This window comes from Homalodisca vitripennis, unplaced genomic scaffold, assembly GCF_021130785.1.
Source record: "Homalodisca vitripennis isolate AUS2020 unplaced genomic scaffold, UT_GWSS_2.1 ScUCBcl_2182;HRSCAF=6688, whole genome shotgun sequence".
Lineage (NCBI taxonomy): Eukaryota > Metazoa > Arthropoda > Insecta > Hemiptera > Cicadellidae > Homalodisca > Homalodisca vitripennis.
Genome location: NW_025778307.1, coordinates 1 through 13,294, shown reverse-complemented (window position 1 = coordinate 13,294; position 13,294 = coordinate 1). Strand labels below are relative to the sequence as shown.

General features: G+C 32.5%; 1 protein-coding gene across 1 annotated transcript in view; it reads left to right on the top strand.

Annotated features, from left to right (window-relative positions):
- Positions 1-3,506, top strand: part of LOC124371879 — a 77,811-nt gene extending 74,305 nt beyond the window's left edge. The window contains exon 2 of the mRNA XM_046830244.1: positions 3,096-3,506. Coding sequence (XP_046686200.1) covers positions 3,107-3,367 — 261 coding nt within the window. The 5' untranslated portion in view covers positions 3,096-3,106 and the 3' untranslated portion in view covers positions 3,368-3,506. The remainder of the gene's footprint in view (positions 1-3,095) is intronic.
- The last annotated feature ends 9,788 nt before the right edge of the window (positions 3,507-13,294 follow it).

Here is a 13,294-nt window from a genome sequence, read left to right as displayed (position 1 = left end):
AATTGTCTGTTTTTAATATGTCACACGCACTTTTGCTGAATAACGGGTATTTTATTCTATGTGTCACCGCTGTGGAGAGAGGGTAGTCGTAAAATTTCCCAAATCCTCTAATTAGTGAAAAATACGACTCCCAGAACATCTTGATTACACTTCACTGATAGTAAATATTTTATAACCTTCGGTTACGTATACAAAAACCCTGACTCTTCAATCATCTTGACACATTCAATAAATGTTTCAACCGTTACACTTTGGTCGAATTTCCCATTAATACTTAGGCTTCTAATAATAATTACTTGAACACTTACATGTGGCCCTCTAAACATGTCTTGATCGGCGTCGTAGTAAACATCGGATTTACCTTCATCTCGTCAAAGCTCATAACAACGTCTTTGTGAAAAATCATCGCTAAAATCTGCCGATTTGCCCTTTAAGTAAATTTTTTAACTTATATCTGAAAATTCAGGAGGAGTAGAGAACTGTGACAACCGTCTTCCTATAGTAGCCTCGCTTGGTAAGGGGGTATTTTAAAGTATCTTTAACATACGCAAAGGCTTTTATTTAAAATACACCTAATCACGACAGTTTTTCAACATCTTCACTAGACCAATTTGTACATTTTGCTTTTAAAAGTTTTTGGTGTTGACTTTGAGAAAATATCTGTTCAAATTTCATTAAATCATGTTTTGATTTAGTTATAACTTGTTGGGCACATTTTAGTTATTCTGTTTAAAAATGATTTTTTTCTTTTAGTTCTTTGTTTTCGTTTATTAATTGGACCGTTCTGCACGTCATTATTATATAAATGTTGATTTTCTGACTCTAGTTCGTCCAAGGCTCCTGTAATTTCGCTGCTTCTTTCTTCTGCCAAATTTTCTATTAACGATTTTAAAGTTTTCTTACAATTACGTTTATCTGCACGAATTTGTCTTTCAATGGATCCCAACGTGTCGGTTTGAAGTTGGAACTGTTGGTATTTTTTGTGTTGGTACAGAGGATTCTTTCAGTTTACGTCTGGCTGGTAGGCCTTCCGAATGGTTACGCATTATCCGAATGGTTTGTTCAACCGGTAACGGCACAACACAGCATTTTAAAGAGAGATAAATACTCAGTCTATCAATAAAACTCAGTAAAAACAGTCCAAAAACTACAAAACACAACCGTCGTGGCGAAAGACTGCACTACAAACAACTAACAACACTAGAGCGCTGTATTTAGTGCAAGGTGGTCGGTCCTTCGTGACGGTCATCTGCCCGCTGAGCGCTACCATCTTGTTCTAGTTACCGTGCTTAAAAGTCCTTTCAAACCATCCATCGTCAATATCCTGAATTTAACCCATTATAAATTGCGAATTGTTAGAAAACAAAGTAAATTATATAAGGGGGCCTAACACTGTAAATCGTAGCGCAATTCCCGGGGTTTTCTGTTTACTACAATTCTGTAGTATTTAATTAATGGCCTCAGTGATTGAAATAATTTCATCTATGTAAAGTTTTTAATCACTTTTTTTCAATTGCTGAGTTTCATCTATTCAAGGGTCATGTTTAGTATTTTTTAAGTGTCAGGTTACCTTCGACTAAAAAAGAAAAAAAAATTAATATGCTCAGAACTGTATGTTTAGGCTATTTAAATAACATTGAAAATGATAAGTATTGGTAAAATTGATCTCTAAAGTCCATGTCTGTTCTGTACACTTTCAAGACAAAAGGCACTGTATGGATGGGCCTAAAAAGTAAATAACATTCTCTACCCTAAGGTCACGTGACCTTGAAACATTCAGTCTGGGACACACAAAAGTTCGTTGAGGTAGTTACATAATATTTACACCATAACTCATGACTTTTCATTTCTTTCTGATCATATAAATAATGTCTTATCACTTCTGGTTTTTCCACACTTTTATTACAGTATTTTTAAACCAGCCGGGTACATTCTTGATGTAGGAATGTTTATAATTTAATCGTCTTAGTTTAGCACTATGAAATAAATCATTTCCCGAAATTTAATAGAAACTATGCAATGTTAATGGTGTTCATTTATGTATATTTCTTTACAATTTTTATAATTGGGGAAGTTTTTTGGTAGTGAAATGGTAAAACTAATATAGTGAAAGGGGAATGTTTTGTTTTGGTGGATTTATTTTACAATTAGGACTACAAAGCTATAGCTTGATGACTTCTCTCGCAAAAATAAACGACCCCTAGAACTTCTGGTCATATAGCATCATAATTAAATTCAGTACATGTTGATGATGATTTCTACAAAGAGCTTTATACGTTTCAAGGCATTTTTATACCATCTTATATTAGGTCAATGGTGTGTCAATGTATTTAAACCCTCTTTCGGGGTTTACAAGTATTTGCTCAACAATAATTTTAACCAATGCGTCCTATTTTGGTATTTTATCCTTTGAGTCCTGACAGTTCTAAATTATTAGGGAAGCAGTGATAGTACAGATGTTTTTTCGTTACCTTTGGCATTTCGGACGCTCCGCAACTAGCTTAACTTGATTTAAATGTGTTATTACTATGTTATAAAAACGATTGACTATGTTAACAAACCGTCAGGGTATTTGATGTTGATGTTCCTTTGTGCCTCCACCGACGTATTCTACAATGTGTATTGTAGGTTCTATCTAATAGCACTATGTACGTTGAATTCGTTTTCCGTAGCCAAGGCCAAATACTTTGATAGATTATAATAAATCTTAAGCCTGAATTCCAAGGTCGTGTATAATCCAGAGTCGGCCTATAAATGAAATCTTCTCACCAATGTCTCCCTTCTGGAATGAGTGTTTAAGAAGGACAGCCATTGTTAGATCTCCACTGATAGCGACAAGAAAGTCCTTAACGATTTGCACGGCGTAGTAATAAATAAAAAGATTTTCACGAAGAGTGGAACCACATATTGTAAAAATATTAAATAGCAGTCTATATAATTGTTGTTAAACTTTACAAAGATACTTTCAGAAATTCCTCGGAGAATACTTAAATCTGTATTCTCACACATTCTTATGCTGGCGTGGAACAGTGCCAAGAAACCTATACGTAACCAATAAAACTTTCTGTAATTTATAGAGAATTTATGATTTTCAGGAGAAACCGCAATGGACTCACTCCCACTAGAAGTTCTTGATAAAATTGCAGAGCACCTGACACCCTACGAGCTGGCAGCGTGTTCTGGCGTTAGTGTAGGATGGAGAGATGCCTTCAACCAGGACAGTCTGTGGAGGCCACACTGCAACAAAGACACGGCAGAGTACCTGGAGACTGCGGAGAGTAGAGTGGAGCCAAGTTTTGAGTCTCCGGAGTTGGAGGACAGCACCCTGAGTCCTGTCTGTCGCTGGCGGATATGTTTACATGCGTGAGACTCACCTGCAGAACAACTGGAGACATGGCAGATCCGTCAAGGAAAATATAAGCATCGTAGAGAACTTCCGAGACAAGTTCTGCATGTTTGTCTCTGACGATTATGTGCTACTGTCAAGTGGAAAAAACGTTAATGTTGTGGGACGTTAGAGGCTCTCCAGTTTATATAGGAGAACCAATAGGTTTACGCTTTGTATCAGAAGAAAACATGTTCGGACAATTGATCAACTCCAACATGATGTTGATTCTTCAAGAATTTTCTGTACAAGTTTACTGTTTTAAATCCATTTTAGACGAATCTTGGGAAATTAAAACACGTTTTCTTTCTTGATGGAACTCAAAGTGTTTCTCCTAGTGAGGCGGTCAGTGTTATGGCCGTTACAACTGAAGATTCTTTTGTTAATGAAGATCCGATTGTCATAGGCAATCTTTTCGTTGGTTACTCCTTTAACGTACCTAACAGTTTTACACATTTGGAATGTTGAGGAAGGGAAAAAGTTAAAGACGGTTGAATGTAAGGCTATATCAGGAAAGTGTTACAAGATATGGACCATTGTTAAATCTGACAAACCATCTCTAGACATTGTAGTGGTTTACTGGAATTGGAGAAATTTAAAAGATGAATTTCACGTATACATTTACAGTTTAAAACATTTGGGACTTCCTCCCTTTCCACGAAACCTATGAAATGAATAACAATTTAAAAAATTGGTTGTGTGTTACAAGACAGATTTCTCGGTGTTACAGTTAATGAACATCTCTACATCTATAATTATGTGACGTCACAGTTACTACATACAATACCAACTATAACCAACTGTGTTACGGTCAACAATCACATTTTGTTCTCTGAACAACGAATGTTTTTACAAGAGTTTCAATACAACTACTCTAGAAACTTAAAAACGTAAGAGTGACCAATAACAGAGAAGTTCCTCCGGTAGATTATTTTGGAAAAATTTTATACAGTAACTTTTTTTACACTTCGGATAATCTCGTACATGCAAAAGTTATGGGAGATAGGAAGAAACCTAATGGCAGAAGAAGTAACATGGCTAGAACATTTAGACTATATCCCACATAGCAACATTAACAGATCAAATACTAAATTAATCGTTAAACCATATGGACCTACAAATTATTTTATTTGTGAATATTTTTGGTAATATCCTCAATTATAAAATACAGACTCAATTTCCGCGTAAATAGTCTTATTTTTAATAGACGTTAATGATTTAATCCAATCATGACAGTTCATTTTTCGAGAATATTTTGTCTTTAAAGTGTATAAAATATGTTGTTTTATAGTAATATGGTTGTATAATCTATCATACTTGAAGTTGTCTAAACAGTAATCCTGTGTTTTAACTGCTGTGTTACTTTGACACAGGTCTTTAGCATAGGAGACAAAAATGTACAGTGGTCTAACGTTTTACCACATAAAACTTTTTAATTTATATGTCACGCTTTAACTAGACTTACGTGTCGCTCTTACTTATTGATTTACATTACGTTACGTAATTAGATATAATTCTTAATTTTAAAGAACACAACAAACTTATGAACTGATTCTTATGTTTATCTTAAGTATTTTAAAACATCCCTAGAAATTTTGCCATTTCATAATAAGACAATAACAAGATGCTATACATTGGTATTTTATTACGAATTCTCTCATTTTACTGATATGAGTTCTTTGGGTGAACATAGCTTAAACGCTATCAGTAATGAGGTACTACCAACTGTCTCACGTTTCACTCATGGTTCCTCTGGGTGTTCTAAGCGTAAACGTTGTAAGTAATCAGGTACTACCATTAAAGATTCCATCGATATCGGTTCTCTGGGTGACCAAAGCCTAATCATTACCAGTAATGAGGTACTACCCAACTGTCTCACGTTTCACTCATGGTTCCTCTGGGTATTCTAAGCGTAAACGTTGTAAGTAATCAGGTACTACCATTAAAGATTCCATCGATATCGGTTCTCTGGGTGACCAAAGCCTAATCATTACCAGTAATGAGGTACTACCAACTGTCTCACGTTTCACTCATGGTTCCTCTGGGTATTCTAAGCGTAAACATTGTCAGTAATCAGGTACTACCATTAAAGATTCCATCGATATCGGTTCTCTGGGTGACCAAAGCCTAATCATTACCAGTAATGAGGTACTACCAACTGTCTCACGTTTCACTCATATGGGTCCTCTGGGTGTTCTAAGCGTAAACGTTGTCAGTAATCAGGTACTACCATTAAAGATTCCATCGATATCGGTTCTCTGGGTGACCAAAGCCTAATCATTACCAGTAATGAGGTACTACCAACTGTCTCACGTTTCACTCATATGGGTCCTCTGGGTGTTCTAAGCGTAAACGTTGTCAGTAATCAGGTTACTACCATTACAGATTCCATCGATATCGGTTCAACTTGGGTGAACATAACCTAAAACATTACCAGTAATGAGGTACTACCAACTGTCTCACTTTTCACTGAAATAGGTGTTCTAAGCGTAGTGATTTGTGAAGAAGGGATAATGCAAGCAAATTTCGATTGTCGTACTTTAAAAGTAGAGCCATTACCAGTTGCCGACTTAAATGAAAGCACGTCGAAGTATCAATTCGAGGAATTCTTGTTGGATAGGGTTCTATATGCAATTTAGTACAGGCAATATACTGGAGTTCTTTGGAGGATGGAAAGAATTCTGTTTCGGAACATGTAATATGGATTTCAGGGAGCAATGCATAGGTTTGTAAGCTACAAATTTAATACTTCTTTTACTAAGTTTATTTTTAAATGTTTTGGCAATAACCAGTATTTGCTTAAAGTTATCACCTTTTGGTAATTTGTAGCAATAATTTTAAGTACACTTATAAACATACACTTTCATTTTCCAATAGTTTTCGCATATTTAAATGTAAAACATTGTAAACATTATGCTTACCCTCAGGAATATTCAACTATGAATCTTTAAAATATGATTGATGATGAAACGGCTGGTGAACACATCATCCATTACATTTTAATATTACAAAATTAGTCTGTATTTCTAATTTATGGCTTTCTATGACTTGGAGAAAGAAGGAAGAAAAGGGATGTTCAAATCTAGAGGTTATCAGAGACGTAGTTTAAGGAAAGAATTGATTCTGTTCGCATGATCCCTCATCTTACAGGAAAGGGAATCATCTGGAATGGAGATTCTTTAGAACCAGTTCTGAGCATTCCCAACTTAATGATAGTGATTTTAGATTATAACAGTGGATATTCTTTTTTACATGAATATAACCCAATACTACAGTTTACTGTTCTTTATAAAAATTAATTTTACCGTATTTTTTCATCTCGCGCCATATTAATTCGTTCACAAATTTATCATCCAAGCATTGTTTTTACTTTATATTTTATTAGAAATATAACATCAAATGTACACATGTGTCTATTATTTTAGTTAATTTTCTTCTTCGTAAAGTCAATAAATATATGTGTGTTTTGTTCTTTGATTTCTTTTAAAATAATTTTTTTATTATTTCACCGTTTTTGTCTCTGTATCCATCATTGTTTAATCCTTGTTCTATCTACGGTAATTGGTTTTTTATTTATAATCTGGAATGGAGACTCTAGAACCAGCTCCTACTATTCCAACGATATACTTTTATATATAATAGTGATTTTAGATTATAAACAGTGGATATACTTTTATACATGAATATACCCAATACTACTGATATTTTGTTCTTTATAAAAAAATAAATGTAATGAATTTTTTTCATCCCGTGCCATATTAATTCGTTCACAATTTATCATCCAAGCATTGTTTTTACTTTATATTTTTATTAGAAATATAACATAAAATGTACGTATGTGTCTGTTATTTTACTTCATGTACTTCTTATTTATATATATATAAATAGTGGTGTTTTGTATTGTTTGAAAATAAATCTTTATATTCTACTGTTTTGTCTCTGTATCAGTCGTGTTTAGTATATATATATATATATATATATACATATATATATATATATATATATATATACACATATACATGTATTATATATATATATATATGTGTATATATATATATATATTACAATTGTTTGAGTTTTACTTCAATGTACATTAAAACATGTTAGCAATACTGAATGATACGATACTTTGTGTACTCAGTATATATATATATATATATTATTAACGTTTTTAATGTTTATACAAATAATGGATGTCTTTGCAGATATTGCTCTTAAGAACGTTGTGATATTTTGCAGATATTGCTCTTGAGAACTTTGCGATATTTTGCAGGTATTGCTTAGTTTAACGACAGGAAATAAAGTATTTAGCTATTGAAGTCAACCCTTATAAGGTAGAAGATCCCTTTAAAATGATTAAATGCATATGTGGATGGATTGGATGAATCAGTATTTTTTTTTTATTGAAAACATCTATATTATAATACTGTTTATTATAAACAACACTATTGTAATCCTACGTCGTGTTGATTTATTACGAAAACATTTTAAGTACTTAACAGACAATTCTTTTAAGACCACTGCTGTACACTTACAGTAGATGAGGAAAATACTATACAAATTTTACCAAAAGGCATGAAGTTTTCAACATTGTATGTGCCATGAATAATACAACATATTCAAATGACCTAATAACATTGAGGTTTTAGGGACTAGGAATGTTTATTTAAACCTAAAGTTTTACATAATTTCCCATATGGGAACACCCAAACAATAATGATAAGGCGTTTTAGTAAATTCAAATAAATTCAATTGTTATATTCTCCAACTACTAAATTAACTCACAACATATCGAACACAATTTTCCAGTGGATTATTTTGACCAATTTCGAATGGTAAAATAAGACATACCTTACTTTATCTTTGTCTGATTTCCTTTATTTTACTATTATACATTGTTTTTACTGTGCTCTGCTCCGCTATACTTTTCTCTGATTTGCTTTGCTTTTACTTTACGTTTCTTTTTAAAATTTTTAGGTGTGATGTTGTGACTGACTGATTGATCAATTCCCAGCATAACCTATAGATTTAAAGGTAGATACCGTACATTTAGTACATAGGTATATCATGTGCCCTGGAGGCGCAAGAAAGAAAGATTTTTTCTGACTCCAGATCATCCACCACCTTACATAGCACCCATTAGTATCTAAATACGTATCAATAAATTTTTCATTGAAACAGTTTAATGTTTCAGATACATTTTGAAACGTATCTGCTTAGTTTCATACAAGTATCTAACTGACGAGAATGTCCTCTCATGTTTCGTAACTTAATATATGTGTATGTTACATTTCAAAGTAACATATATGATACGGTTCAAAGTATAAGTCATGTTTCAAAGTAACGTAACTTAATATATTTCAAAGAAAACATTGGTTACGATATATGAACAAATACGTAACTAGCACGTTTCTGGTGCATTTTATTTACCATTTATTAGTCTCTGAAATGTACATTATATTAGAATTTTTTGTGAAAAGCAAGAATGAACACAGAACAAATTAAAAGTTTGTTTTTTGTTTAATTACTTGTATATACCGTTTTTTGGCTATTTCTAGAACTAAACTAAACTGTGTTTATTACAAAATACCGTTTCATTTCTTAGTTAGGAATAAGATTACACAATATTTTTATCAAAGGAAAAGTTTTAATTAATTGAAACCTAAAGAAGAATTGTTGAATGTAAATAATACAGTAGATTCACAAACACAATAAGGGTCAAAAATTGGTTAGAAATTAAAAAAAACAACAAAAACATGTTATTAAAGTTTATTTTGTACAAAAAACACAGTTAAACATATACATACTATAAACAAATATTGATATTTTAAATAACCACGTGAAGATATAAACTTATATATACATTAAAAGTTGTACACTTACATAAATCAATAAACATTACAATATAGACCTTTTAAAACTAAACCTAACTTAGAGCGAACTAAAGAAAACTGAAAAAATTAAAACTTAAAATAAAACTGTAGAACATTTCTCTACAAGTGTGAAAAATATCGGAAAGTTGGTCTTATATCAAACTACTAATTTTGTTTTTTATTAATAATATAATTCGAAAAACAACAAACTACACTTAATGAAATTAAGTTTTAAAGAATACAACAAATATAAACTATCTGATGTAAAGTCATGAAAAAAATAACATTTAAAACCAAACAAAACAAGTCATTTTAATATTTACTATGACATTTTTAATTTCATATTTTAAAATGTGTATGATTAACAAAAAATTAACGCATTAAAAAAACAACCACGAGTATAAAAAATAGTTTTTAAAAACATAATTTAACTTCTGGTTTTTACAATAAATAACTAGATTAAAACATGTATTCCACTTTCCAAATAATAGAATTAATGCTTTCCTTGTAGATGCTGCTATTGGGTCCTCTCCTTTCTGTAACCAAAACGTTCAAGCATATTAAGAGGCTATCATGATAGGTACGTTTCATTCAATTAGTAGTTTTTCTCACAATCTCTCAGACACATGTGGTTTTAATCAAATAAAATAATTTTAGTTAAATTACAATTTGACTACTTTTATTCTTATAAGCTGATAGAGAGTATTTGGTCAAGATAACATCAAATCTAATCAATATTCACAACTCCGCTGAAGTATTGCGTCACAGAAGAAACAACATCCAGAGGTTGTTGCAAGGTAGTTGCAAAGAGTGTACAAAGTAATGAAAATCCATGAAAGAATGTTGAAAGTGTACACGATTTAATTATAGTCCGTATTAGCTGATCTTGTGAGGTCAACCCTTGGTTTCCTTATGGCTAATGGAAAGAAGCATTATATGTAATACCATAAATTCAAAACTTATCAGACAGAAAATATCGCACATTAAAGTAAATACATGAATTAGTAAACAAATTCTACTTAGATATTATGATACTAAAATTAATGAAACAGCCAAAAGATTTTATAGAAGTCTGTATTATTGGAGTTATAAAATATTTCTTTTGTTATTGTGAATCGGAAATGTGTATGTTTTACCGAACGAATTATCAAAATAAATTTATACAACACTCTCCCATACTCCTTAATCTTTAAAGTGTTATGTTGGATATAGTGTCCTATAAAACTGCAATTATGATTCCGGATTATCATACGAAAATTTGTAGTTATCTGTTTAGTGGGTTTTGAGATTTCTGCAAAGATACGAAATTTTACCAATTTACTCATATGTGGATTGTTTATCATTGAATTTGTTAAACTGATTATATAAAGAGAACTACTGTATTATTATTGTTAGCTAAATTATAAAATAAATTAGTAAGTGATCCAAAGGAGAATTCAATTTTAATATTTAATTCCGCCAATTTTTATTACTGAACATTGTTTTGTATGTGTCTGTATACATGAAAACGGAGCAAAATACATATGAAAACAGATAAAATAACAACCAAAGCTTAGTAATAATTGTAAACTTTGTAAGGCTTGATACTCTTTGAAAAAAAAAAAAATCTGCCACAAAAAAAATAACTGCTGTTGTGCCAGCTAGCAAGATTAAAGAGATGGGATAGTATACCTTTTGTTTGATATTTATTACCCTTTCTCCACAATCAGATTTGTATCCTCTTCTAAAAAATACAGCTTACCATGTTTTTCTATCTTAAAAATTATTCCGCTGTCGATTTTTATAAGTCTGGATTTATTCAGAAAAAGTGGAAATAGTAAATGAAAAATTATACATGATGTTAATAATATGATATATAATTTTCCCAAAATACTATTAAATTATGAGGTATGTTAACGCTTCTTATCTCGAGTGCCTCAAGTTTGCTTTGTACAAGCCATTTTGGTGATGACCTTTCCTTCAGCGGCCTTGGTTATATTATTAATAAGAGCTCTAGACCAATGAAGCTGTAAAATTATTTTAAAAAATCAGATGACGCTAGCAAATATTTGTCACCAAGGTCTTTCATGATTGGTAATAATAAGTATTTTATCACCAAAGCCGACTTCTTTCTATATTTTTTAAGTTTAAAATTTATATAAAAATACTTTATGGAAAAGTATTACCTAAAGTATTGATTTATTTAAACAAAGTGAATAAAAACGAGCACTTTCTAACTAGCATATGCTAGGTCCTAGTAAGTATTTGGTCAAATCAGTGTGAATAAAGATTTGTAGAAAATACTAGGGCAAGTCTAGTAGAATCCGGAAAAACCCAAGCACTTACTCGCGGCGTAGTTCATGCTAGACCAAGTAAAATGCTAAGTTTTAACGTTCCTGTCACGACACGTTTCTCCCCTCGACTACCTTTCAGTCTACTCCACATCGGTGGGCATATCCCTCTTTCACTCTGTTCAACCACGTATGTCACCAAGATGTGTTCATTCATCAGAAGAATCTGACAATAATTATTTAATTAAAATAGAAAAAAATTGATCGCGCTCTGTTTGTACGTCTCCTTTCGGATCACAGTGTGTTACTTAGCAAATCAAAAACCCCTGCCTGTGATGAATGCTAAGAAAGAAGCTTGGGAAACCTTACGTTCTGGACTACTGTGGTGCATTGGGGAAACAAGTTACTGTAGGCCAACTAATAAAAGCATTGAAACAATGTGAAGTCTACCGTCAAGAAGAAGACTGACGTAAAAGTGACGGGAAACAGGAAAATAAAAGTTACAACCGTGGGCGAAAACATTCTTGGAGTTTATAGAAGATGATAACCCAGTATTCCATAAAATACCGGGTTAATATTTCAGTTGGCACAAGTGCCGGGCCCCCAGTTCACCAACACAACCAGTGACGACATCCAAGAAAGTTTTGCCGAATACAGAAACTGAAGGGAAACCAAATAAAAATGAAGAAGCGAAGAGCCAAGAAACAAAAGAAGCCGATGAAAAACTAAATCTGATGCCGACCACCACAAAAATAAGATCAGAAAAAAGTGAAAAAATGGTGCCGAATCATGATGCAGATGAAACTAAAGACCTGTTCACACCGCAGTTGCAAAGGATTGTTTTGTTGCAACAATACAAACTGAATAAGATCAAAACTGGAGAAGGAAACTATATTGTTGGAAACCATGAAGAAGCAAACATTGAAAAGTCTACTCAAACCTGATGTAACTGTTGATGATTGCCATACTCTATTCACATTGTAAGCTGCATAAGTTGTAAATTTTCCTTTGGATTGTAATTCTTTTGGCTTATAAATTCTTACCATTGTAATCAAACTTTGTAATTTGAAATAAATCAGTAATGTGTGAATAAAACTAGTATATAAAATAAGATGATTTTATTCAGTAAATAAACAAAACCATACAAACAAAAAAAAATATATATATATATACAAAATTGTGTGCAAGTAGGTGCTATGTGTGAGAAAAAACATGAAAACGTTTACTAAGTTCAATTTAACAAAAAAAAACAATTTCCTCACTGAATATTATATTCAAATACGCCATCATATTGGCACGCTTGTCTTTGCCTCTTAATGTTGTATCGGGATTTTCATACGAACCACCCCAGGTTGGTCATCTTCATTTGGGACGCTAATCAAGATCCCCATACTCAAATGTCATCCTTTAGATGCTTGGCAATGTTGTGTAGCACAGCGCAACTGACTACCACTTGTGGAATGTTGTTTATTGCAACTCTAACACAGTTTCCCAGGATTGGGAATCTCTTTTTTCACTGGCCCCAAAACATCTTTCTATTATAACCCTTTCTCTAGCATGGATTAGATTGAACTCTCGTTCTTGATGCGTTCGTGGAGGCTTGATCGGTGTAATCCAACCACGGCGATAAACCGTATCCTGAATCTCCTAAAAGACAAACTGCTCCATCATACTGTGACACGATGTCTCTGACATGACTATTCCTCCACTTTCTGCCGTCGTGAACACTGCCGGGCCACTCTGCACTAATACTTGTAAACTGTTCC